Genomic DNA, 26,611 nt, shown 5'->3' on the forward strand with positions numbered 1-26,611 from the left:
GGAAATTTATTTATGAGGCTTTTCTGTTTTCATTTGTAACGTGATCGGAAACGTTATTTTACTGGAAACCAATGTAACAAAAGTCAGTAAGGATGTTTTTTTAAGAACCGGTATGACTAAAAAAAAACACACGCACACACACAATTTGTGTGGCAACTTCTGTTCTGTTGACAGTTTTTAATTTTTAGTTCTTTTGAGCAAAAAAAAACAACAACCATCACACACCGCATGTAATTACGCATTTGGCCTTAAAAAAAAAAAAAAAAAAAAAAAAAAAACGGGAAATAAATGCTGTAAAAACTTTTTTGAAGCCATCGAGAACTTTGCGGGTTACATTTTCATCCAGGCAGTCTAACGTCCAAGAAACATGTTCATTTGTACTGAATCAAATACTCCGGGTATATTTGATTTGGATCAAAAATAACAAAAATATTGGGATGACTGATATCATCCACAGAGCTGTCATGAGAGTTTTCGCTACTTCCATGATCAGGTTTTATGAAGTGACTGTTTCCAAGGTTTGAATTTCCGATCATCACTCGGGACAAAAACTGTATTTTAGTCCGTCCAGCGTATTGATTTAGGCCATTCATTGGTAAAGGGTCAAGGCTCTCTGCACTGTACTTGTCTGCGAAAGATGCACGTTTGGCAAAATATATTCCTACATAAAAACAAAGGAACTCGGATCAGAACTCAGTTGAACAATTAAACTTATAATTATTTATTAATGATTCTGATATTAGTTAACTTACCTTTGCCAAACACGTGGCCGTTTTGTCCAGCTAACCGCAAATCAAAGTTATACTTGCAAATGTAGTCAACATTTTTGATTTCCGTCCCATGAAAGAGTCTTCTCTCTTGAATTTCTCGGACACCTTGAATCCTCATTAACTGCTTCTTTTTCCTTTGATACAAATCAAGTAAAAACAACAACAACAACATCTTAGTAGCAAAGGAGAGGGCATGATGAAAAGAAAGCAGACAACCCAACTTTCACACTTTTTTTTTTTTACCGGCAGTATATTTCCCAGAGGTCCAAATTCTGTATCCGGATGATTGATACAATGGTTTTGTCCAACAGCCCATCATTCTTCACGTAACCTTCCACAGTCTGGTACTCAGGGGAGAGTTCACTCAGTGGAATCAACTTGGAAATATATCAGAAATACACCGTTTAGTCACGTTGCTATAATAACAGTAAAGTAGCTCAAAAAAAAAAAAAAAAAAAAAATCACAAAGTATCACTCTGTCACTGAGAGTTTCTAGTTGGGTCATTGCTATAATTACGCGGCAACTCTGTTGTTGTTCTGACTGGATTTGCATCTGCTTGAACATTTTGTTCATATCCCTCCTGTTTATACAAAGTATAACATAACATGTACATAAAAAGGAAAAAACAAAACAAAAAAAAGAATCTTTCCATCATATAAAAGAATCTTTCCATCATTTACAAAGTAGCCTTCACAGTTGCTACTGTCGCAGTTGCTTTAAAACTGCGGAAAAAGTTGTTTGGAGCGTCACAACCACCGCAAAATGATTTGCTGTCGCAACAATTTGCTTTAATCATCCTGATAACAATCGGAAAGTCTAGAAGAGTGATGGGGGAAAAAAAAGAAGATTTGTCTCTTCCTCTTGTTTGCATTGTGGCTCCGGAAAGTCTCTTTTGTTGTCTCTCTTATTTGCAAGTGATTCCTTTTTGTTTTACTTTCCGCATCTAATTTGACGACTCCCCTGTGTCCTTATCTTGTGACCTACAACCAACTCTGTATTACCATACGAAAGCAGATACAAAGGGAATGGGGGTGACTGTCAAAGAGCACTGCTGGGAGAGCACTGCTGGGGGCAGCACTGCTGGACACCTCTTTGAGGGTGGCAAGTATTTGCTCCTTCTTGCAAGAATAAAATGTCCGATGTGTTTGATTTTGAACCAAGCCTCAGTAATTTTTCCAACAAGGAGCCTCACAATTAAATCGTATTATTCCCATTGAAGTTAGCATGCAAATGTCTCATGAAAACGCTCTGCCCATAGAGCATGCCCGGTATGGAGGAATCTGCTGGGTGGGAATGTCTCACCAGACACCAGCTTTAAAAACTCTCTATATTGTAAAATACGGAGGTTTTCTTGGGGGTGATAGGCTGCGCTGTAGTTTGAAGGGTGCCTGATATATTTAACTTTTAAAGCTCAATCTTCCAAAGCATTGATATCACACACAGAACCTTACAATCCCTGCAAGATTTGCTCTTCTAATGGGTTTTCTGTGATTATCACCTGATATGGACATGTAGGCTCAACTCCCTCCCACCAAACAGGAGCAGCGCTGGAACAGGAGCATCTGTGGGAGGAGAGTGACATGTTTCCTTTGGATTCGGTTTCACTTTCATTTTACAAGAACTGGAAACTCAGCTGTCCACGACTCACTGCCGTGAGGGGAAATTATTTCTGTTTAAATACAACTTTAATGCCTCATTTCACCTTCTTTCAAAGTGGTATGTCCGCTGGACTCTCCTTTGCTTTCCTGTGATGAAGTTAGTCTGTAACATAGCTGCACAGGAAGACACGAACTTGAACACACAAGTTCAAGCCAAGTTCTTAGTAACTGAGGACTGTGACAAAGAAAAAGTACTGTAATACCTGAGAAATCAATATTGATGTGACAGTTGATTGAAGTTTTAGTTAAAACAGCTTTTGAGTTCATTCTGTAATATTTGTCAATGTCCTTACTGCACAGGGGGTTATCAGGGTCGTCCTGCAGGGTGGGAAGAAAGTACCAAAAGGTAAGCTACACCCTAAATTATTTAATGACATTTAATTTTATCTAAAGAAATATCCAAAACAATTTACCTCAAAGTGGTGCCACTGTCCACAGTCTGCCAGGTAATACCAACACCACAGGGTGTCCGACGTGTCCATATTCTCCACATCATCACTGCCCATTGTTCTGACAGAAATTAAACAAATGATACTGTAACAAAAGATAAATTAAGTAAACCGAGCTGGCTGTCTTCTGGTTTGCTCAGTTAGTCAGTCACTCAGTGTTTCCGACTCAGGAATCAAAAGTTCATTTATAGCCACACCCCACCAGGTAGGCCGGCTTTTCTCACTGAGGAAGTGAAAGAACATACGAGATATTTATCAGCACAGGTCACGCAAGTAATAACTGAAGGTGCTTATGTTGAAAAGTTTATTTGTTTATAACGTGCAAATTACAGACGCATATGTATCTTCACGCGCTCCTACTCAGACACTCAGAGCAGCTGTATTGTTATGACTAAAGACATCAGGTTGTTTCTTGTAGCTCAAGATCCACTCTTCTACTTTTTGTGGGCCACCGTGTGGCAAACGTTTCACTAAGAATCCAGTTTATTTTGTTATCCTGACACAAATACAATCATACTATGAATTCAACAAATGCACACAGCAAAGCAATTTTACATTGTGTGGTAAATTGTGATCACAATTCTACACGTGCTGGCTACATTCATTTTTTTTTTTTTTTTTTTTTTTTTGGATAAATTTACACCATGTGCAAAGAAAGAAGTTAGCAGGTGGTGATGTGTGAAATCAAATGTGATGCTGAAACTCGATTTGAAATGAACTTCGAACTCTGCCGAGATTGCAGCTCAGTCATCAATACTTTTACGGACTGAAGTCAGCGGTCAGAAAAGATACACAGAGACATATTGCTCGGGGACGACGAGTAAACACGACATCGCAACTTTATGTCATTATGACACAAATACAGAGCCTTTCATGGAAAGGGGGAAAAGTGCACTGATGCATGGTTAAAAAAAATGCAGAGGTAGAAGCGTTTTTAAGAAAAGGAAAAAAAAAAAAAAAAAAAAAAAAATCCATGCTTATGTAATACACTTTACGATGTACACACATATTTCGACAGATCACATTGCAACATGAGTGAGCAGGACCATGTTTTTGGTTTTGTAAATAAGCATAAATGTGGCACTGTGGATGTGAGGGGAGGGCTGTGGCCGATGGCGAGACATCACCTATAATCTACAGGCTGCGAGTGCCACTCCTATTTTAAACAGCACATATTGAACAAGCAAACACAGATTCTGAATCCCATATAAAATTGCACACCGAGACTGCTGTTCAGTCAGCGTTGTTGTCCTTGTATGTCACACAAACCACAAAGTCCCCATTTTAGATATAGGCTGCTGTACAGACTGCGCACAATGTCTTCATTGTCTTCTTTCCTATTTCTCCAAAGGCACTTCGGATTGACCCATGCTCGAGTTAGGCACTGGATCTAACTGAAAGAAAAACCAAATGTCTCTTAAGCTGCTTCTTTTTCCATTTCATCCCATAATCATGTGATTCTATATCCTTACTTTTCCACATTGGAAAGCCAGCTTTTATATATATACATATATATTTATAAATATATATATATGTATATATATAAAAAAAGAAAAGAAAAAGTAGGAATCTTCTTGTTAGGTGTCAGTAAAACTCAATCAGATACTCTGGGTAAATCTGATTGCTGTCAAAAATGACATAGATCTTTGGATTTGCCATATCGTCCACGCAACTGTCGTAAAAGTTGGTGAAGCTGGCATCCTTGGAGGGTGGTCTGCAGTACATAGGATGACCGACCGTGTACTCTCCGACAAGCACTCTGGCCAGGAACATGGTCTTGTAAGGCGGCTCGCTGGCAAATATTGGCGGTGCGAGTCCGTGTCTCTGTAAGGTGGTATTGTGTTTACCTGTAGTGTGACAGAATTTACTGGAGTATTTGGCGTCCCGGGCGAAGTAGCTCCCTGCGGGAAGGACGATTTATTTGAAATGTTAAAATCAGATTAAAAAAAGAAAAAAAGAAAAAAAAAGTGCTTTGAAATCTTTCATGATGTTTTTCACAACACAAAGGGATCTACCTTTGCCATAGACATCGCCATGGCTGCCTGTCAGCCTCCAGTCAAAGTTAAATGTACATATAGCTTGAATGTTGCTGTGTCCTGTGCCATGAAACAGCATGCGCTCCTCAATATCCAATGTTCGCTTCACTTTTCGCAACTGTGTTTTCTTCCTTAGGGGAGCACAGAGGAATGAAAGCACAACACAGAGCACTGATCATCACTTTGTTACTGGATGACTGGATTTACAAGCCATAACAAAGACCTACAAGGGGTGAGATCGAAACCACAGTGCAAATGACATTAATTTGCATAGAGAAACTCCGTGTGGATTCAGATGTTAATGGAAAAATCAATTGTATGCTTTGGTTTATTTAAACAGAACAACAGCTTTTTCTATAGTGGGAGCTTGGAAAAAGTATCATTGTTTCTATGTCTTGCACATTGTCTGATAGAAATAATACAAGATTTATATTTTACAGAAAACAGTTGTCTACCTGCAGAAAAACTCCCATAAATCCAGATTCTGAATCCTCTGGATGGATTTGATTGGATGATCCATTGTCCTTTCGTACAGTCTGGCCACTTCTTTAAACTCGTACGTGTCTCTGCCGAGCTGGATGAGCTGAAGAAACACACAGGGACAACATTGGAAAAGAAAAGGCAATTTACACTTACAAATCTCTGCCGGAATGTAAAAAACAATGACAGATCAGTGAAACAGAGACAATATGTCTGTTATATAATGTACGTGTTTTTTGGGGGTGTGCTGTAATGGTTGTACTTTGTTTCCACAGCACACAACATAAGATCGCACCTGAGGAAATGCTGATTTCCTCCATCTGAGCTTCAGAGTTTGGTTTCAAAGCTACGCAGCAGACGGAGCGGACCACTTTTGGTATTCTCCATAGCAACATGAGATGGCAGGTTGCAGGAGGTCAAAGATCGGATCTTAAGAGAACATGACTTTTAATGATGCAGCATGGATGCTCGACACCAGATTGGTTTTGATTTGTGTTTTTGAGCTCATGTTTGAGTATCTGGTCATTAAGGTTTGAACTACAACTTTTGAGTCGGTGGTCTTTTATTTTCTAAAGGTCCAATTTGTTGTAAATTTGGATATCCATTTCTTTTTTGATTACAAGGGACACTGTTAAAGTGTCAAACCGCTCAATCTACGGAGAAGTGCACACGGGCCGTATTAAGTAAGTTTCGACAACTCGTTTGGACTTTTGTAAGTTTGTGATGTCACAAACTCGCACTCATCTCATATGTTGGTCCTCAGCACAACCCGCTGTTCAAACTTTGACGTGGAAGACGTGGTGCACCACTTGTAAAAAAAGAGTCAGCCAATCAGAAGAGAGGGTCATTGATATCGGTGAAAAAAGACACAAGCATACAGTAAGATGATCTCAAGAGAGGAGATGTACAACTATATTGAAATCGTTATTGGTACTTAAAACCTCAAAAATATCTTTATATGGATATCAAGACGATAAATAAAACACCAGACAAGTGTAAAATGTGGTCCCTTTTAATTGTTTTCAAAATAAGCTTCCTTAAACAATTCTACTGAGTGTCATAATAAACATTAAACTCCTAAAAAAACAACATTACCTATGAAAAAGCACTCTTTTTGTGTTCCCACATCTCAATTCTAGAGCTTTAAGATGAGAGACAGAGACATGCTGACAGTATGAGTATGCTGCCGAAATGTCTGCGGACACAATCAAAGATCAAAAAGGGGGGGTGGGGGGGGGGTGCTGCTTCCTTAACACCAAAAATGTCTGTGAACCGAAATCAGTAGAAACTCAGTTTATGCTACAACAACGTAGTTACTTTTCTCACCTGGTAGGGCTCGTCTGTATTGATTCTCTCCCAGTGACAGGGAACAGGCAAGGCAAGATTATCACAAATAAACCTGACAGAATAAGTGAAGGAGAGAGAAATTAGAGTTTTGCATCAGGATAAAACTGAGTGCATTTGCGTTAATGCCGGCAAACCGGAGTAATTTAGTAAAAGCTCGCAAAAAAAAAAAGAAAAGAAAGAAAGAAAGAAAAGCCTCATTCTGTCTAATGGCAGATATCCTCCTTTTTCTCTTCCTCTTTGCATTTTAAAGAGATAGAAATTGGAGGTCAGCGACTGACTGAGCAGCTTCTTGTGTAGCTGCTTTGAAATTTACGCTTTACGTGGAGGATTCGCAAAAACCCTGACCTTTAATTCTAAGCATGTGTTGTTGTTTTTTTTAACCTGATCCTGCTCCTTCCATCTTCCTCTCCAGCATTTCTTCTCTATTTCTTCTAATGCAATGTTCACTTTTACCACCAATTCTTACCTGAATCCAGTTGCAGAGTGGAGGGAGCGTTTGATTGGCCGCTGCTTTCCCGTTGTTACGTTTATCTGTCGCATAACTGGGGAGGAATTTAATACAAATCTAATTAGGGCTACAAAACCGCCTGTTCATGGGCAATTTTTAAAACGGGTTTGATTTAGAAATATACCTCGTTTTCACCAGATGTCATGTCACAAAAGAATCCCGACTATTCTCTGCCTAATTCAGTACTTTTTTTAGTATTACTTTGACGACGTCACCATCGTACCTGAGAAGTCCAGTCTGTACGTGTACTTGGCGGTGTAGAATTCCATGACGCCACGCTGGTTCCTGTTGTAGCACTGCTCAATCTGAGCACTGGTCACAGAGCAGGCTGCACTGGGATCAATCTGACAAGAGAAATTGAGAAATTAGGTGTGTAAAGAGCTGAACCAATCAGCTGATCAAGGTTATTGTCATCGGACAGAAAATGAATCAGACCAATACTTTAAGTCAAAGGAGGTTTTTAGTCAACAGTTGGCTGGCTTAAATTTTAATTGGAACTATTTTGTAAGTCTATTTTTTTCTAGAAAAAAAAAAAAAAAACATCTATTCACTTGTTGCAGCTTCTCCAATATGGGAATTATATACTTGTTAGAAAAAAAAAAAAAAAAAATTTAAGGAAGACATTGAATTGTTTTGTTTTTTTTGTACTATTTTTTTTTAAACATTTTATAGACCAACAATTGATTAATCAAAACAAATTAGTGTTACTGGCAATACCAGAGGATTTGTTGCGTCTTAAATTTGTTTTATATGTTAGAAACTGAGTATCTTTGGACTTTAAGCTACCAGTAGTCTTCTTAAAGAAAACACATGGCTTGTTAGTCTCAGTCAGTCTAATGTTTTTACATATAAGCTGTGATATTTGGTAAAGGGAAATGATGGCATTCATCATTTCCTGGGTTTTAATCTTTTTTTTTTTTTGGCACGTAATGGCCATTTTTGTGCCAATTAAAGACTGCAAGTAAATTGTGTTGATAATCTGTAACACCGCAAATGATTACTCTCTGGTTGCCACTTAAAACCTGGAAAAAAAAACTGTACGTGTAAAGTTGTGGTATCATGTGAACTACCTCAAACATGTGCCACACTCCGCACTCAGCCAAGTAGAACCAGCACCAGTTGGGCTCTGAGGTGTCCATCTCCTCAATCTCTGTGGACTCCTCCTCTGACGATCTGATGGCTAACATTGCTAAATCTGGAATTAATGGGCGAAAACACGCGAACACACTTAAGGCAAATCGCAAATAGTATACAAGAAGGAAATAGGGGGGGGGGGGAGAAGGATGGGGAGGGTGAGGGAGGGGGAGGGGAGGGTCAAGATGGGTGTTTTATCAGACAAACCTAACGTCAAGGAGATGTTTTTAAGCCATGGTCGTGAGGGCATTTCATCTGTAAACAAATTCAGATACAGGAAATTGCCATATCGAGCTAGCTATCGTTAACGGCTGCCGCAGCCGACTCTTCTCAGCTCTGCGGGTGTCTTACCGGCTTTCAGCCTGTCTCTAACTGGCTCTCTGGCGTTATCGGGATATAAAACCTTCATACATTATTAGTAAAGCGCCAGAAAAATCACAGACTCGGTCTGCGTTTGGATGACTAGCGCTAAATATCATTTTCGTCTTCCAAACCGTTGTTTACTTTTAATTCCTGGTTCGTCACACAGCATACGTCAACGCGTCAACGTGGAAGAGCTCCTCCCCCTCCGATGATTGGAGCGCTGGTGCCCCGGGATTGTCCTGGTAGGCATGTGTGGAAAACACACCGCTCACGTGGTTTAAATAGGATTAAACTATGGATATGTACGGTAGTTAAGATGTTGTGGCAACAGAAAAAACAGTAACACCACAGAGTCTGTTTAAAAAAAAAAAAAAATAAAAAAAAAAAAAATTTGAATTGTGGTTTCAATGAACTCAGCAAAGTGATTTGGGTTTGCAAGGAATACATTAAGTGGAGAGCTAATCTGCCACTCGTTTCTTACGTCCATTTCAGAAATTGTTGTGACACTACGGTAAATATTAGACCAAAGACATGACACAATAGGAGGTGGAATTTACTCTGCATCATTTGATTCTGATTTATATTTTGCCTACAATAATTGTATATATAACTTTTCAATTATTGAGGCGTTTTAAGGTTATGCTGTTGTAACTTTTAAACATATCAATACTTTTCCGGTTTATCAGAATTTGAATGTTCATACGGGAGTGTACAGGCCGAGTGTGTGAGTGTGTGTGTGTGTGTGTGTGTGTGTGTGTGATTCCCTTCAGGACACTCCCCTCTTCAGAATAAGACTTTTCTTTAAACTTTGCTCAGACAGACAAGGAGCTTTACTGCCGGCGCCTTCTGAAAGCAAACGGGTGAGTTACATACATTCAGTTTTGTAATGCGAAGCTAGACCGTCTAGTTTTTTTTTTTGTTTTTGTTTTTTTACATCCTCTGCACACATCTGTCGAGTAATGCAAGTGGAGTTATTTGCAGTTAATGGTATTTGGGAGTGTGATGGTTTTGTCAGAGCCTCTTTCTTTTGAAACGGATGAGACTTTAATGCAATGCGGTGCGAGCTATCAGAAGAAACATGAGAATTATCAATTACATGTCAAGGCTGCTGTTCCATATATGCATGCAGAAAAGTTGGAGAGAGTGAAACCGAAAAAAGCATTTCACTTATCTTGTATATACAACAGACTGAGAGACCATGACTGAGGAAGCAGCCAGAGGGGCCCCTGCTGGAGACCCTAATCCAGATACCCGGGTTTCTGAGGAAGGTGTTCTGCCAAGGGAAAAATGGGCCAGCAAGACAGAGTTCCTACTCTCCATGGCTGGAGAAATAATTGGCCTTGGAAATATTTGGCGTTTCCCCTATCTGTGCTACAAGAATGGAGGAGGTGAGGGGCTGGGTTTGTGGGAGATTTTCTTTCTTCTTGACATTTTAAATAAAGGGCTGTTGCACATACCCTCAACATGTGCACATTTGCAAGTTGCATGTTTGCATGTGTAATGTGCACGTGTATGTGTGACAAATTTTGAATGCTGAGCATTCATTGTTTTCCACACAGAGATTATTTCATAATAGTTAGTTTTGGCTTGATCCATTTCCCAAAAGCAACCATTTTCGACTGTTGTTATTCATAATTGTGTAAGCAGAGTCATTGCAATTTCTCCCAGGTAACATCTATTTATTACAAATCACCCTTCATCCCAATTAACTAATTCTATAAGCAGTTTTCTCATAAATATTTTAATATGTAGGGGTTTCTATTGATCTGTAAGTGTCAATAACAGAGCAACCCTGGCATGTTTAATCAGATTTCATCATGGGTGTCTCTAATTTTAGGGGTCTTCCTCATCCCCTACTTTGTCTTCCTCTTCTTCTGTGGCATCCCTGTGTTTTTCCTGGAGACGGCGTTGGGCCAGTACACCAGCGAGGGTGGGGTGACTGCCTGGAGGAAGATATGCCCCATGTTTGAGGGTAAAAGCCAGGCTCACAATGGATTTTTTGAGAATTACATAAGAATTATTCAGTTGACAGGCAACACATACATGTTTTTCACTGTGCTTTCTTCATTACTGTTGCAAAAACAAGATTGTAGCTGTTTGTTGTCAATTGTACATGCCATAGAGATTCAACTAATAGGAGATTCAATTTGATTTTTTAAATTTATTTCATGCAGCATTTCACTCAGAGAAAGACGTTTTTCTACTTCCCTAGTGGTTCAGCGGGATTCAACCCCCAACAATAGCTGCTTTGTGTATGTGCTGTCAGGCTTGTTTTCCCCATTATCTTAATTTTAAACAGACATTGTTGCTCTAAAGAGAAGGATACCATAAAAAACATGCTGATGGTTTATTATTTGTTTCAAATGCTGATGTTAAACCAACCTGAACACATGTGTATCTCAGTGTTGAAGACTGGGAACCAACTATTGCATAATACAAAAGAAAACAGCAGCCAGAAATGTACACTAACTGTGTAGCAATTCACTTGTACTGCAGGTGTGGGAATTGCATCCCAGGTGATCGTCATCTATCTGAACATTTACTACATTGTTGTTTTGGCCTGGGCTATCTTTTACCTAATTAATGCCTTCAAAAGCCCCCTGCCCTGGTCCACATGTGACAACTTCTGGAACACTAGTAAGCCCCTCTTTTTGATCCACAAATGCATGTTTAAACACATCTGTAATTTATTATAAGTGTGCCTGTTGCCCTCTCAAAGAGGAAACACAAGACTCTCCCAAATCATTTTCACATTTTTAGTCTGCAACATTGCTCTCACTTTATTCCCCTCTCCTCAACCTGTTAGTGGAATGTCACGGTCGCTCTAGCTTCTTTGCCAACCCCCATCTGTTTCGGCCCGATGCCAACTGGTCCTTCCTGAACAACGTCACCTTAACTGGCGACTATGACAGCTATGACAACTTCGGTTACATGTAAGTTTCATCTTTGTTGTTCTAAACGCTTACAATATATAATTTTATGACACTGTTGACACGATACATGAAAAGGATGATAAGAATTATGGGATTAGTCTTGGCTCCGATAATGTATCATTTTAAGGACACGCCTATGCTTTTATGTGTTCACAACAGCATACATGCGTTTCTGTTATAAAAATGAACAGTATTAATTGCTACCTTGGAACACTTTGGGGGTGAAAAGTGCACCTAGTGAATCTAAAGGACCTGTCAGGCCTTAGCTTAATAGTTGTTAAAAAACAAGTGGGATGTCGAATTTTGGAAAAATACCATATTAAAGGAATATATGTTGGAAATATGCACTCTCTTGCCAAGACTTTCTTTCTTGGCTGAAAGATGAAGCTGTCACTAGCAGTGTTGTGTGGATCCCTCTAAAAGTTTTTGATTGGTTACTTCTGTGATTGTTGAGTGAATTAAAACTACATTGAAAAGAATGTTAATGAACTGAAACATTGTTTACATAATTAATTGATTTCAATCCACTTTACTTTCTCATATTTTTGTATTTCTAGAAATGACACTTTGACGACGATTAGGTCACCAGTAGAGGAGTTCTGGATGTGAGAAACACACTCACACACACTCACACACACACACACACACACACACACACACACACACACACACACACACACACACACACACACACACACACACACACACACACAACCGTAATGTCATACTCCCCATTGACCTTATCTTTGGCTTGAACATTCCTCATCAACGGCTCTTAATGCTTCCCAGATACTAAGAGCCGATCTTTACTCTCTGGATGCTCAGTCAACGCGATGGTAATGGTGAACCAGCAAAAGGTGAACCAAGACTACCAAACCACAGCAAGGAAAATGAGCCAGTTACATTCCTCAGGAGCCACAAATGACTACTCACAGCACCTTATTTAACTTACAACTCGCAAAGTTGTTTGCCATAATTAATTGATTTCAATCCACTTTACTTTCTCATATTTTTGTATTTCCAGAAATGACACATTGACGAAGACTAGGTCACCAGAAGAGGAGTTCTGGATGTGAGAAACACACACACACACACACACGACCGTAATGTCATCCTCCCCATTGACCTTATCTTTGGCTTGAACATTCCTCATCAACAGCTCTTAATGCTTCCCAGATACTAAGAGCCGATCTTTACTCTCTGGATGCTCAGTCAACACGATGGTAATGGTGAACCAGCAAAAGGTGAACCAAGGCTACCAAACCACAGCAAGAAAAATGAGCCAGTTACATTCCTCAGGAGCCACAAATGACTACTCATAGCACCTTATTTAACTTACAACTCGCAAAGTTGTTTGCCTCCCTATTTTTTTTTTCCTAATTCGTAGATATTTCGAAACACTGCTGCTGCGCTTCACATGATAATTTCCTGATTGGATATTGCAGCAGATACTAGGAAACCACTTAGCGGATAAGAACAATATGTGCTCTCTTCCCTGCAGGTTTCTAATATAAACTGAAGGCCTCCAAAATAAACTCAGGGCGATTTTAACATCTGTGCTTATGATGAGATGTTTGGTACTTTTTTCAATATATGAACTTCTTTCCATTGTCATGGATACTACAATAAAAGGAAGTCTTGACTTTTAATGTGTTCTTGTCATGAGTCAGGCAACATTTTGTACCCGGCTGTGCTGATTTTCAGTTGGAGAAAGGCATCAAGAAAAGCAAAGTGTTTCTATGCAGAGGATGCATGTTTGTATTTGTGCTGACATGTCTCTCTTCCCCATAGTTACCGTGTGTTAAGAATGTCAAATGACATGTCCTTCAACACGGTGCACTGGGACCTGGCTCTGTGTCTCCTGCTCGCTTGGGTCATATGTTACTTCTGCATCTGGAAGGGAGTCAGATCCACTGGAAAGGTGAGTACTTCTTTATCATACGGTATAGGCGGGAGTCCATTGATAAACTATATGTAAGCTGTCTTCAGCTCATTTCCCTGTTCTTTATTCACTTCTTTGTAATTGGTATAGATTCAATAAAGAGGAATAAATAAGTGATCAGTGGGTGCACTTAAAGTTTTAATCCCTGTTGAATACTGTTTTTTATGGATTAGCCATTCAACACATTGACTTTTGTAGTTGGCCCTCTATCTAGTAGTTTTTACTGTTACAAATGGGGTCTACCTTTAGTGCCTGGGATCAAATTGCACACCCACACTTAAGGGATTCACATGAAAGTATTCATTGCATTGAACATTTTCTTCTTTCACAATGTTTCTGTTACTGTTGTTGAGTGTTGTCAGTAAAGGATGTTTATCAACACTGTAAACACAGATTTCCTCTATTACCAGAGACAGAAGTGCCTTTTAAGTGCAATACCACTGAAGGCTTCTAGGGGCTGCCTCCCAAAAATATTTTTGCTCTAATTGACTCCCATTCAAAAATAATTTTCTCATGTCCATGAGTCATTTTGTTGTCGTTCACTAAATTCACTTCTTCTGATTGGTGTTCTGGTGGTCGTATATGATTATCATTTCACTCTGCACCTATCCTCAACTCTACGGAGCATTTTAGCATCTTCCAGCTCATAGTTTGGTTCATGAGAGCAACAAGCATGAGCTAATATAGTAAAGTTGCTTTCTCAGCAAAAAATAAAAACTTTGATAACTCCACTACACAATAGGTTTCTACTTGAGGACTAAACCGCAGTACACATTAAATTACTTTAATTGATTTGCATAGTGCTGCATTTCAGCTGCTAAAGATCCAGGTTTGTCCTTCAGAAGCAGTGGTGACTAAAATATAACTACTAGAGCCAACTTATAGCAACTTTAAACAAAAGAGTGAGTGTGCAACGAACACACGCAACCAGTGGTGAGACACTTTGCTTACATACATCTAACAAGAAGCTGTTTGTATTCGTTTATGTGTTTGTAGGTCGTGTACTTCACTGCTACATTCCCCTACCTAATGCTCATCATACTCTTCTTACGTGGAGTGACGCTGCCAGGAGCCGCAGAAGGCCTGAGATATTACCTCAGACCGGACTTCCAGAAGCTCGCCGATCCAGGTGTAAGAGCTCACTCTCTTAATAAACTGTTAATGTAACAATGTTTGGTTTTGAAATGCAAACTTAAAAACACAACGCACAGTACAGCCACGTCATCTGAGATTCAGAATGTTAAAGATACAGAAAGAGTCCGGACATCTACACTGCAACTCACAACCATCTGCCTCTTCACTCCTCAACACATCTCTCTCTGTCAGATTCCTCCCTGTTGTAACAAGATGAATGCAGTGTCCTGTTATCCTCAGCGCCTCCCCTCCTCCTTTCTCTTTGCCTTGACTCTTGTTTCCGGTCCCAAGACAGAGTCTTAACAAGAAAAGCAAGCCAAGATCCTCTTCAGTGAGAAGTTTGTAAAATATTTTTTTTTTTCCTCTGGAGTGCACAGTAGCATTATCACACAGGAGTGAAAACAGTGCTCTCCGTCGGGAATTCGCAACACATTTCGCAGCTATATTTACTTTACAAAAGTCGGCATAACGTGCTTTAAGTTAAGTCAATGGAACTTACTTGTATTTGCATGGAAGCTTGCACACTGTATTCAATTGTGACAGTAGATCTGTCTGTCAATGAGTGTAAGGATAAGATTGAATCAAAAACAGAAGAGGGTAAATTCTGGATGGGTTTGCATGTTTGAGCACAAGAGTACTTTTTTTTCTTTGGATCATCACCTCTCTCCACCTCCCCCTGCTTCTTTATGTCTCTGCACAGCATGGCTCTCAGTTTCAGGGATCAAACGCTATCATCGGAGGGTTAGGCCCCAGAATTTGTCTTGGAGTAGAGGGAGGGTAATTCCTATTTCCATGTGGACATCTGCATTTATGCATGTTTGGATCAGCATTCGTGTGAGTGATGAATCTTCATGAAAAAAGAAATCAATTACGTGGGTTGCAGACCTGTAATATTTGCTTTTGGAAGTTGTTTTTGCAGCTCTTTCTTCTCTAATCTTGGTCTGTTTGACTGGATTCTTGTGTTGCTACCTCACTCCGATGGATCACGGAGCTCAATTGAAATATCTGATCATCCCCCATCTGCCTGTTTGAGTTATAAGACAAAATGTAGCTGCTCTTGTTAGACACTCCTACATCCAGCGTGGGAATCTAATACTGTTAAGGAAAAACTGCGATGTATCATTTGGAGTAAGCAGGTGAAAGCAGTTACGGCTGACATAGCAGAGTTATGCAATACCAGATGCTCTTAAAAACAAATCTTGACTTGTTTCTGGGTTTTGCTGTTGCGTGCAAGTGTCAGCTTTTGCTTGATCTGCAGAGGAAATCATGATTGAGTTCTTGCCTGCATCTGGAGTCTGTTTAGTGTCTCAATGTGTCTCCTTTTTGTGTTTGTGTGTCAGTGTGCGTGTGATCATGTGCGCAGAGCAGCCGAGAGGACCCCAAAATAAAACGCATACTTGTAAGGACACAACAGTTTCCTCTTTGTCCAGTGTTAGATGTGAAGATCTTCTGCCACGGACTTCCATTCCTGACCCGAGGCTGTGAATAAGTCAGGCCCACAATGGGGCTGGAGAAGGGGCCTATATATTGCTCTGGAGCCTGGCCAACTCTATTGTTTAGTGGACGAGACTGAGCTCTAGTGCCACTAATGTAATCCAGATGCTGTCGGGACCGGGACTTGCAAACAGACAATTGTGTAAAAAAAACCTCCAATCACTGACCTGAATGCACACACACACACTCACAAATTTGTCCTAAATTATGACAGAAACAACAAAATAGGAAGAAGCAGATTCATTGTCTCATGGTTAATGCTGTTTGTTCCAGGGATTGTATTTTTCTCTGTAAGGAAAGGAGATGATGGAAAACATATGCTTTGGATAATTTGAACAATTTTGACTTTTAAGGTGCCTATCAAATGTTGCAAAACTCAGTATCTTACCCTCTCCAGGTGTGGTGTGATGCAGGGACTCAGGTGTTCTTCTCCTATGCCGTCTGCCAGGGAGTACTGACGGCTCTGGGGAGCTACAATAAATACGACAACAACTGCTACAGGTCAGTGTCCCCACACCCAGACATCATCACATTTACAATTGTATGTTTGTTTCCTCCTTGACAGAGCAGGCGTGTCTTCTTTGTTCTGTCGCAGGGATTGCTTTGCGCTTTGTTGTCTGAACAGCGCCACCAGTATCTTTGCTGGCTTCGCTGTGTTCTCAGTGCTGGGATTCATGGCTCATGACCTCGGCATTTCCATAGATGAAGTTTCTTCTGGTGGTACGTTTCCCACTTTCTGTATGTGCATGCTGTTTTTTTTCTGCGTTTCATGTCAACTTCATGTTTATAAGCATAAGCATTAAATATTCAGAAACAGTTGCTGTATTCAGTTGTTATGCATTGGGGCGTGTTGAAAACAACCACCAGTGTCCACAAGATGGCATTTTATGTTTAGATACAGCTGAAAGGTTGTATTTTTGTCACTCATTGTGAAGAGTGGTATTCCTTAGGCATCAAAAAAAATAATGTTAACAATCAACCCAATTTTTTTGTACATTTTATTGCTGGTGTTCTTAATAATTATTGTTTATCTGTATTCCAATTCACTACTTTGTTTCTTCCTTTTAATCCTATTTTACAAAGCACTTTTTTAATGTGCATCTCTGTGAGGAAAGAGTTGTACATGAGCTAAAGTTTTATATCAAATGTTTTATTAAAGCAGTGCTTCCCAACCAGCGGTTGCCTTAAAGGGCCACCAGAAAAATCTGAGTGGTCAGGTGTTCCACAAAATTATGTTTAACCTTTTTTTTTTTTTTTTTTTTTTTTCATATTTTCTTGTCTTTTAATAATGAAATTCTGGATTCTTTCTCCTTTGTGGTCTCTATTGTTAATAACGCCTGTGCACTATCAAGACTGTGTTAATAGATGCATTCATGTGCTTCGTACAGGTCCTGGTCTGGCCTTCATTGCCTATCCTAAGGCTCTGTCGTTGCTTCCTGGCTCGTCCTTCTGGGCTGTGCTCTTCTTCCTCATGATCATCTTCCTGGGTCTAGACAGTCAGGTATTATATGGGACGCATCGCACACTTCATAGCATCATGTTCGAAATCAGCTAATGCTCAGCTCTGTCCTGTCCACAGTTTGTGTGTGTGGAGAGCCTGGCCACAGCCATCACAGACATGTTCCCACGTCGACTGAGGAGGCCGGGTGCCAGAGAGACACTGGTCTTGGTCATCGCGGTCATTTGCTTCCTGCTGGGGCTGCCGTTCGTTAGTGACGTAAGCTGGACTCTGAGCACTGATTGTTCAAATAAAGGGTCCTGTTTCACAGCTAAAAAGGAAGGAAGTGAACTGTCAAAACGATTGCCAGTATTCTATTAAGTTGATGTGTACACCAGTAATTTAAATTTTTGATTTCATGATGTACTGTCCATCAAATGTCCTGCTATAGGGGGCCCAGAGTCATAAAATTGCATAAATGAGAGGTTTGCTGCTTATTCCAAACATAAAGGTAGAAAAACGCAGTTTGTCTGCGCCTCTGACAGCTACATCTCTGTTTTTCCTCCCTGTGTTTCGCCTGTCCATTTTTCAGGGAGGGATCCTCCTCTTCCAGCTGGTTGACACCTATGGTCCCAGTGGAACCAGCCTTCTCATCATTGCTTGTTTTGAGACCATTGTTGTTGCCTGGGTGTATGGTAAGTCTTTGGCTGTTAAAACTGCTGCATGCAGAGCAAAATGAGTAGCATCATGTAATGCAGTGAGCTGCAGTTGCATTATAAAAACTGATTAACTTCCAGTTTCTGAAAGGGAGTTTCTTTTAATTACGAGAGGGCCTTTGCATGAAAGACTTCTAATGTAGCTCTAAATCAGTATGATGGCAGTCTTCTATGATAACTTTAAGTATGTGGATACTATGTAGTTTATTTTCACTATATCAACATCATCAGTAGTGCAGTACATTCACAGTAGCTACACAAATGGGGACTTCATTCTTTATCATTAGCTGATGCAACTCAAACAGCAGCATTTGTTTCATCAGTGTAATCAATGTATCTCTGTATCTTATAAGCTTATCTCTTCGAGACCAACTTCTGATAGGAAAAAAAAAAAAGTTGAGATCTGCAGGTTTCATTTTGCCCTCAGTGGAATTAAAACAGCTCTGCCAACAGTATTCATTTTGATGAGATTGGAGAGGGATAACTATTATGTTTTCATTTATGTTTTAGAATATTTTGAATGATATTATGTGCTATATTTTGAACTTTACATCTGTATGCTGTTGTTTTGCACGTGTGCCACATAAATACCATAAATACCCTCCTCTGAGGGTATGGGGGATCTGTAACAATATCCAATGACAGCTAGGCACATAGGTATCCACTTTAAAGAGATTGGAGAAGATTTTTTTTACTTTTTGTTGCAAGCAGGTATTTCTAGTTTTCATCTGGTGTCATTTCACTGAACGATTTAACAGTGAAAAGGAAAGAGCCTGACAAGAACATTTTTGGAAATAGTACTTATTTTCTTGTTGAGATTTAGAATAAAAACACGATTTTCAGTCAGCAGATGGTTATCCTAGCCGAGCTTAGTTTAATATAGCATAAAGAGTGGAAACGGGGAACTAATTAGCCTAGCGCTGTTCAAAGTTCAAAAAGTCAAGCCTGCAAATGTTTCTCGAGCTCACCTAATGTTTCAGTTTAATTAAAATCGAATGGTTTTCATGCTACATTAAGTTTACAAGCGCTGGCTGTGACAAAACCGTGATTGTATGTTAAACGGTGTCTCTCTTCTTTGTTTGGTTGGTTGCTGTTTGCCTTTTCAGTTTTGTCATTTAGCTGTAAATTGCTTTTTCTACAGGAGTTTCAGCATTTTTTTGTTTTGTTACCAAAGCACATTCTTTAGGTACACATAATATTTGGTCATAAATAAAAGACAAGAAATTATAGATTAGAGTTTATTCAGCGCTTCATTTGGAGGATGACAATCTGTCACTTATCTCAGCTGAGAGGAGTGGAGGTTTTCAGGGATTATAGCAGGTCAGAGGCATCAGTGCTCCACCTAGTGGTCTGAAATGAGCACCAGCAGCTTCTGCTGTAAAGTCAAACATCTACACCAGGCCTTTTCTGACAAATCTGATGGCTTTAGGCTTCCTTACATTTTATTTCTATTTCCTTTTTGGAATATATGTTGGATGTTCAGTTCCTGTGACTTTGTGGCTATTTCTCTCTCTCTCTCTCTCTCTCTCTCTCGCTCTCTTCAATGCTTTCATCCCTTCCTACACCTCCATTATCAGCAGTATTACTTGCTAAATGAGATCCTGTGGGTGGAGAGTTCCTGTTTTCATATATTTTCCTCTTCTCCCAGTCCTCAGAGTATCTGTATTGTATTGATACAGGCCATTTTCTTTAATGAAACTGATGTATCACTGACAAATATATTGCATATTTCTTAGAGGTCTCCTCAAAAATCTCCTGACTGTGCATATATGTTCCATTGCTGTCACTCTGAGAAGTGCATTTCCACTTCCCCAACTACTTGCTCTTTGGAATTAGGATCTTCCACAGCAAACTGATGCACAATTTGAGTTTTTCAGCCATCGCTGTCTCTTCAGTCTCTGTTGTGTTGAGATACTTTCTCACTCAAATTTAAATGAGGCCACTCACTTCCTCCGTAAAAGTGTATTTAGTTTCAAGGTTGATTACTGTATCATTTATGGAGCCATGTTTGTTTGTTTTCCTAAATAGGTTTGCGAACTTCTTCTGCTGTTAAACATTTGCAAAAATCAATCTTGGGATGTTGTTCCACCCAGCAGGTCACATACCTTTCCAATCTCATCTCAGTTTCCTCCTGTTATTTTTTTTATGTTTGTATTTCTTTCTATGGCAGCTGAAGGTGAGCAGCTTTCTCATCTTCATCCCCCACTGAACTCCTCCTCCTCTGCTTCCTCATTTACCCATGACTGCTGTTTAATCTGTGATAATGCTTCTTTTTTCTAAACTCATCACGTGATATTTTTACAAATTTGTGTCTGAAAAGTAACTAGTAACTACAGGTGTTAAATAACTGTAATGGTGTAAAAACAAATTCTGTAGTGGAGCATAATGAAGCATTATGTTGCATTAAATGTCAAATTCTCCAGTAAGTAGTAAGTACAGTACTTGAATAGATACTTAGTTGCTTTCCACCACTGGTTTCCTTTACGGCCAAACAAAAATCAAACTGTAGACAATCTTTAACTGTTGTTAAAAATCTTAGATTTGAATACTGCTAAGTCACAAAGCTGAGCCTCGACGGTCTCATTTGAAGTGCCCAAATGTGTTGTAAGAGTATTCCCCATAAAAACAAAACTATTTTGATCCCTTGGATTGATCTAATATCCCCCGCCCATGACTTTGCACTTTGCAGGTGCGGACCGTTTCTATGACAACATTGAGGACATGATCGGATACCCTCCATTCCCTGTGCTGAAGTACTGCTGGATGTTCTTCACGCCTCTCATCTGCGGGGTGAGTGAGTCCTGACACCCGGGTTCCATCTCTCTCTTCTCCAATTCTACTTCATGTCTCTTTCTCAGTTTCACACTGGCTCTTTGCTTTAATGCTATTATCATGTTTTAATTTGTATTCCTTATTTTCTACCCTATATCATGTCTGAATTCAGATCTTTTGCAGCCCATCGTCATCCCTTGTCTTTGCTTCCTCTTGTTTCCCTCTCTCCTGGCCTTTCATCTTTGCTGAGTATTTCACATATTTCATTTTGCCACATGCTTGAGCACTCATACAGGATGGGAAGAGGAGAGATTGCTGCCTTTATCTGAAAATGTGGACTCATCTGTTTTAAAACTCACTTCTCTGCAGATATGATCAGTACGAGAATGGAAAATACAGTCGGCATATTATTTCAGAACTGGAGTCTGTATTATAATAGCAAAGTATAAAGTAATGATATGAAAACAAGGTGATGATGTGAAACGTGCTGCTCATAGTGAAGAATATACTGAGAATTTCAAATGTACAGCTCCACTCGGCTGTAAGGAGCTTCAAGTGAGTTTCAGCTCATGTTTCTGGCTTCATGTTTTGGTTCACTGTCACGGTTTTCAAAGCTTCTGCTGCAGCAGGCAGCTGTTTAAAACAATAAAGCTCTAAAAAAAAAAACACTGTTCACTACCTGCTCAGGATCAAACAGCACTCAGCTGCCAAACAGTTAAAAACTACCTGGGTAACATAGTGAAGCACTTTGATGCCAGATAATTGTGTTCGGATTTTGGTTGTGACCAAAAACAGAGCAAAAAGAGAGTAAATGTCCATCCATCCATCCATCCATCCATCCATCCATCCATCCATCCATCCATCCATCTGTCCATCCGTCCATCCGTCCATCCATCCGTCCATCCATCCATTGTCTTCCGCTTATCCAGGATTGGGTCGCAGTGGCAGCAGGCCAAGCAAGTTGGCCCAGACTTCCCTCTCCTCTGCAACATTTTCCAGCTCATCCTGGGGGATCCCAATGCATTCCCAGGCCAGCTGGGATATATAATCCCTCCAGCGTGTTCTGGGTCTTCCCCAGGGTCTCCTGCCAGTTGGCCGTCCCAGGAAAACCTTCAGTTGGAGGTGCCCCGGAGGGTTCCTGATCAGATGCCCGAACCACCTCAGCTGACTCCTTTCGATGCGAAGGAGTAGCGGCTCTACTCCGAGATCCCTCCTGATGTCTGAGCTCCTTACCCTATCTCTAAGGCTGAGCCCGGCCACCCTGCAGAGGAAACTCATTTTAACCGCTTGAAGCCGTGATCTCGTTCTTTCGGTCACGACCCAGAGCTTGTGACCATAGGTGAGGGTTGGAACGTAGATCGACCGGTAAATCGAAAGCTTTGCCTTCCGGCTCAGCTCCCTCTTCACAAACACAGTCCGGTGCAGTCCCTGTTTTACTGCTGCAGCCGCACCGATCCGCCTGTCAATATCCCGCTACGTCCTACCCTCACTCATGAACAAGACCTCGAGATACTGAAACTCCTTCGCTTGGGGCAGGAACCCTGTCCCCACCTGGAGGGAGCAATCCACCGGTTTCCAGCAGAGCACCATGGCCTCGGATTTGGAGGTGCTAACTCTCATCTCCGCCGCTTCACACTCGGCTGCAAACCACCTCAGTGAATGCTGGAGGTCATGTTCTGAAGAGGCCAACAGGACCACATCATCTGCAAACAGCAGAGAGGCGATCCCGAGACCCCCAAACCTGACGGTCTTTTCACAGGATGATTGACAAATGACAGACCTGGCGGAGGCCAACACCCACCAGAAACGTGTCTGATTTATTGCAGAGAATACAAAACCAGCTCCGACTTCAGTTGTATAGATGGCCCATTGCAATGGCTCCAGCACCCCATGCTCCTGCAGCATCCCCTGCAAAAAACCCCGAGGGACCCGGTTGAAAGCCTTCTCCAAGTCCACAAAGCACATGTAGACTGGATGGGCAAACTTCCTGGAGCCCTCCAGTAGTCTTGTGAGGGCAAAAAGCAGGTCCACTGTTCCACGGCCGGGACGGAATCCGCACTGCTCCTTTTGAACCAACAAACGGTCGAAGCCTCCGTTCCAGCACCGTGGCATAAGCTTTGCCTGGGAGGCTGAGTAGAGTGATACCCCGATAGTTGGAGCACTTTTTTGAAAATGGTAACCACCACCCCGGTCTGCCAGTCCATGGGTACTGTTCCCGACCCCCATGCAACATTGAAGAGGCGTGTCAACCAAGACAGCCCAGCAATGTCCTGTGCCTTCAGCATCTCATGATGGATCTCATCCACCCCTGGCGCCTTGCCACCGAGGAGCTTTTTGACTACCTCAGCGACCTCTGCTAGGGATATGGGTGTGACCCCCTCCCCAAGTCTTCAGACGCTGCCTCCTCTCCAGGGGGCATGTTGGTCGGGTTTAGGAGTTCCTCAAAGTGCTCTTTCCACCGCCCGATAATATCTCCCGTCTGAGTCAGCAGTTCCCCCCTCCCCCGCTGAGAACAGCCTGGCGTAGGCGCTGCTTTCCTTTCCTGAGTCATCGGATGGTTTGCCAGAACTTCCTTGAGGCCAAATGAAAGTCCTTCTCCATGGCCTCCCCGAACTCCTCCCATGCCCGAGTTTTAGCATACGCGACGGCCGCAGTTGCAGCCCTTCTGGCCTGCCGGTACCTCTCAGCTGCTTCAGGAGACCCCTGAGCCAACCAGACCCAGAAGGCCTCCTCCTTCAGCGGTGTCCACCACTGGGTTCTCGGGTTGTTGCCATGACAGGCACCGATGATCTTCCGACCACAACTCCCAGCAGCCACGTCCACAATAGAGGCTTTGAACATGGTCCACTCAGATTCCATGTCCCCAACCTCCCTCGGGATGTGTGAGAAGTTCTTCCGGAAGTGAGAGTTGAAGACCTCCCGGATAGGTTCCTCCACCAGATGGTCCCAGTTCACCCTCATGCCACGTTTGGGCTTTCCAGGGCTTTCGAGCAGTGAGAGGGAAGTCCTGGAAATTAAACCGCCTGCCGACTCCAAGAAAGCCGGATACTCCGAACTGCTGTTCGATGCATAAGCACAAATAACAGTCAGAGCCTTCCTTTCTGCAAACCGCAGGCGCATGGAGGCAACCCTCTCATTTCCCGGGGAGAACTCCAACACGGCAGCACTCAGCTGGGCGCTTGTGAGTATCCCCACTCCTGCCCGGCGCTTCTCACCCTGGGCAACTCCAAAAAAGGACAAAGTCCAGCTCCTCTCCAGGAGCTTGGTTCCAGAGCCAGTGCTGTGCATGGAGGTGAGCCCAACTATATCTAGCTGTACCACTCCACCTCCCACACCAGCTCCGGCTCTTTCCCCGCTAGTGAGGTAACGTTCCACGTACCTAGAGCTAGTCTATGCTGCCGGCGATCAGCTCGCCCGGGCTCCTGGCCTGGCCCGGCTCGCTGCCCGGTCTGCTTTGCACCCGACCCCAATGAGTAAATATTGGAGTTATATTTATAAGGTGACCCGAAACATGACTGCAAATAAAAGATTATCTTGTGCCATACCTGCCCCCCCCCCGCACACCTCTTTAACTGTCTGTCTTTCTAATGAAACCACTTCCATTCTCCTAGCTTACACTGCTGTATAACCTGACGCAAACACATTCTCTAAATGTGTATGAGTATGTTCCTGGGATCCAGGCCTCCATGTTCGGCGCTGTACTTGTTGCCACTCCTCTAATGTGCATCCCACTATTCATTTTGGTCTCACTGTACAGGGTAAGTGAAGTCAAACCCTTATTTATTGCATCATTATCAAATATTATTTACAAAGCTAAAGTTCTCTTTTCAGCATCTTTTATATTTTTCCGGAATTTGTGTGTTCATGTCACTAAATGTTTCATTACACAATGTTTTAATTGATTTTCTCTTCTAACTATCAGGATCCCCAAAACATGACTACACCATCCAGCGACCTGCGTCAGTCTCGACCATACAAGCCAGCGTTCACAATGTGTGAATGTGTCATCGTAAAGGCCCAGAGGCGGCCAGGCAGGAGTGCAGGTGAAAGAAACGAGAAAATGATGATGGAGGAACCCAGTGGGGTTTGATAGTTGCTGGTGACATTTTTAAATCTGTAAAAATAATTAAGAAAAGCACATTTAAAAGAAAATAGTCTTATTCAGCTTTATACAAATGTTTACACATTTTGAGTCTTCAGGGAGATTCGTTTATGGTTTTTGCTTTTTACATTACTACTTTTTACTTAAGAATAATAACATAAAGTCCTGTGTATTGCACTAACAATTCTACATAAAGTAACTGACATAAAATATCTCCATCAATTTAGCTTTGCACTCCTGAAACATTTATAAATGGTTAGTTTAGACCAAAACTGATGCAGCAGAACCACGTATATTGTCCATTTTTGTTCAATGCATTGTTCTCCCTGAGGAAAACCTAATGCCTACATTACTTACAATCAGGTGACATCACCTTAGGCAATTTATCAGACTCATGTACCACCCATTGGAGCAACAAAAGGCAACTTTATCGTAGGGTGCACCGGTTGGACTTTTTACTTTCCAGTATAGCAACCCAGCTGCATTTAACTTGCATATCATACTTGTATGTGGCGACTGTAATGTTACTGATGCAAAATGACTTACTTCAAACCAAACAAAGATCTTACCTCACCCTAACCAAGTAGTTTTGATGATTATACCTATCCGAATAGTGAATGTGTCACGTTTAACCCGAAGCATGATCTTTTGCTAAACCAACATGTGATTTTTGGCACCTTATACAAATCAGATGAGTATTTGACACCCTGGGATGCCTGGGCTTTGCATATTGGCTGATCCAGTACCCATCCAACACCCGTGTTTATTTAGAAAACTGTCAGCATCATAGTATGAAATTCTAATGTTAATTTACATTAATTTCACACTTGAATAGGAGTTGATTAATTTTACTGTGAGGATGCTATAATGGATTTTTAAGGTTCGTACACTGCACATGTGAAAATAAACTCAGTTGCAAACTTGTAGTTTATCATTTATTCATAAGTTCATTATTCATAATCACTTGCCAATATATTCATTTATCTTTTAGTAAATACATGTTTATGTTTTTACACTTAAAGCTTAGCCATTGTTTTCAACAGTATGACGAATAGCACGTGTTAGTGCAAAACAACATGAGCCTTGTGTTAAGGCAAAGGTCAACAACATGGAGGAGGTCAAGATCCTCAAAATAATTTTTTTCTTCGCTTACAGAGATGTCCTGTGTTTGAGTGTATGTTCAAAGTCTTGTTACATATTTGAAGAGTTCCTATAGGCTTGAAATTATGTAACTATGTACCAGTAAAAGTTGTGTTCATGTGTATTTCCTTTGAGATCGCTGGAAGATTCCTAATTGTCTCCACATTGGAATAATATACACCTTTTATTAATGA

General features: G+C 41.1%; 3 protein-coding genes and 1 long non-coding RNA gene across 8 annotated transcripts; 2 read left to right on the forward strand and 2 right to left on the reverse strand.

Annotated features, from left to right (window-relative positions):
- LOC138207516 (protein mono-ADP-ribosyltransferase PARP11) lies at positions 1 to 3,058 on the reverse strand. 3 transcript variants are annotated; one of them, XM_069164790.1, is made up of 7 exons: positions 2,843 to 3,058; positions 2,723 to 2,747; positions 2,474 to 2,562; positions 2,270 to 2,333; positions 1,014 to 1,147; positions 753 to 904; positions 1 to 661 (listed from the first exon to the last, which is right to left on the reverse strand). In XM_069164790.1, exons 1-7 carry the CDS (start codon positions 2,923 to 2,925, stop codon positions 372 to 374), a joined length of 837 nt encoding a protein of 278 aa, XP_069020891.1. In that variant the 5' UTR covers positions 2,926 to 3,058; the 3' UTR covers positions 1 to 371. The 3 variants fall into 3 exon arrangements, with proteins under 3 accessions (XP_069020891.1, XP_069020890.1, XP_069020892.1); XM_069164789.1 differs by having other exon boundaries at positions 2,474 to 2,543; positions 2,633 to 2,747; XM_069164791.1 differs by having other exon boundaries at positions 2,474 to 2,543; positions 2,843 to 3,055.
- On the forward strand, positions 2,400 to 6,503 carry LOC138207517 (uncharacterized). Of its 2 annotated transcripts, XR_011179028.1 has the most exons (5): positions 2,400 to 2,487; positions 2,730 to 2,775; positions 5,051 to 5,146; positions 5,355 to 5,535; positions 5,670 to 6,503. It is a non-coding gene; the product is annotated as an uncharacterized lncRNA (long non-coding RNA). The 2 variants fall into 2 exon arrangements; XR_011179027.1 differs by having other exon boundaries at positions 5,051 to 5,535.
- On the reverse strand, positions 3,146 to 8,912 carry LOC138207515 (protein mono-ADP-ribosyltransferase PARP11-like). 2 transcript variants are annotated; one of them, XM_069164787.1, is made up of 8 exons: positions 8,735 to 8,912; positions 8,320 to 8,444; positions 7,473 to 7,593; positions 7,208 to 7,283; positions 6,721 to 6,793; positions 5,370 to 5,497; positions 4,894 to 5,045; positions 3,146 to 4,779 (listed from the first exon to the last, which is right to left on the reverse strand). In XM_069164787.1, exons 1-8 carry the CDS (start codon positions 8,790 to 8,792, stop codon positions 4,463 to 4,465), a joined length of 1,050 nt encoding a protein of 349 aa, XP_069020888.1. In that variant the 5' UTR covers positions 8,793 to 8,912; the 3' UTR covers positions 3,146 to 4,462. The 2 variants fall into 2 exon arrangements, with proteins under 2 accessions (XP_069020888.1, XP_069020889.1); XM_069164788.1 differs by lacking the exon at positions 8,735 to 8,912 and adding an exon at positions 8,591 to 8,669 and having other exon boundaries at positions 3,148 to 4,779.
- Positions 8,819 to 26,611, forward strand: LOC138207513 (sodium- and chloride-dependent betaine transporter-like). The gene is made up of 18 exons (XM_069164784.1): positions 8,819 to 8,988; positions 9,563 to 9,606; positions 9,934 to 10,134; positions 10,584 to 10,718; positions 11,243 to 11,383; positions 11,553 to 11,679; positions 12,237 to 12,284; positions 12,704 to 12,751; positions 13,471 to 13,600; positions 14,618 to 14,752; positions 16,647 to 16,750; positions 16,845 to 16,969; positions 17,638 to 17,750; positions 17,829 to 17,966; positions 18,280 to 18,382; positions 21,093 to 21,193; positions 24,787 to 24,933; positions 25,098 to 26,611. The coding sequence occupies exons 3-18, from the start codon at positions 9,945 to 9,947 to the stop codon at positions 25,263 to 25,265; spliced, it is 1,953 nt and encodes a 650-aa protein (XP_069020885.1). The 5' UTR covers positions 8,819 to 8,988; positions 9,563 to 9,606; positions 9,934 to 9,944; the 3' UTR covers positions 25,266 to 26,611.

The sequence above is a fragment of the Embiotoca jacksoni genome, unplaced genomic scaffold (genome assembly GCF_022577435.1).
Source record: "Embiotoca jacksoni isolate LCO1_2020_lvr unplaced genomic scaffold, fEmbJac1.0.p SCAF_32, whole genome shotgun sequence".
Lineage (NCBI taxonomy): Eukaryota > Metazoa > Chordata > Actinopteri > Embiotocidae > Embiotoca > Embiotoca jacksoni.

Coding starts and splice junctions, on each gene's coding strand:
- LOC138207515 (XM_069164787.1), bottom strand. CDS start 8,792: ATGAAGGTTTTATATCCCGATAACGCCAGAGAGCCAGTTAGAGACAGG. Junction 7,594..8,319: donor GAGTGTGGCACATGTTTGAG/GTAGTTCACATG, acceptor TTCTCTTGTCAG/ATTGATCCCAGTGCAGCCTG. Junction 4,780..4,893: donor TGGCGATGTCTATGGCAAAG/GTAGATCCCTTT, acceptor TCCTTCCCGCAG/GGAGCTACTTCGCCCGGGAC.
- LOC138207516 (XM_069164789.1), bottom strand. CDS start 2,935: ATGGGCAGTGATGATGTGGAGAATATGGACACGTCGGACACCCTGTGG. Junction 2,544..2,632: donor CATCAATATTGATTTCTCAG/GTATTACAGTAC, acceptor CTTCCTGTGCAG/CTATGTTACAGACTAACTTC. Junction 1,148..2,269: donor AGCCTACATGTCCATATCAG/GTGATAATCACA, acceptor TATATTTCCAAG/TTGATTCCACTGAGTGAACT.
- LOC138207513 (XM_069164784.1), top strand. CDS start 9,945: ATGACTGAGGAAGCAGCCAGAGGGGCCCCTGCTGGAGACCCTAATCCA. Junction 17,751..17,828: donor TCCTGGGTCTAGACAGTCAG/GTATTATATGGG, acceptor TCCTGTCCACAG/TTTGTGTGTGTGGAGAGCCT. Junction 24,934..25,097: donor TTTTGGTCTCACTGTACAGG/GTAAGTGAAGTC, acceptor TCTAACTATCAG/GATCCCCAAAACATGACTAC.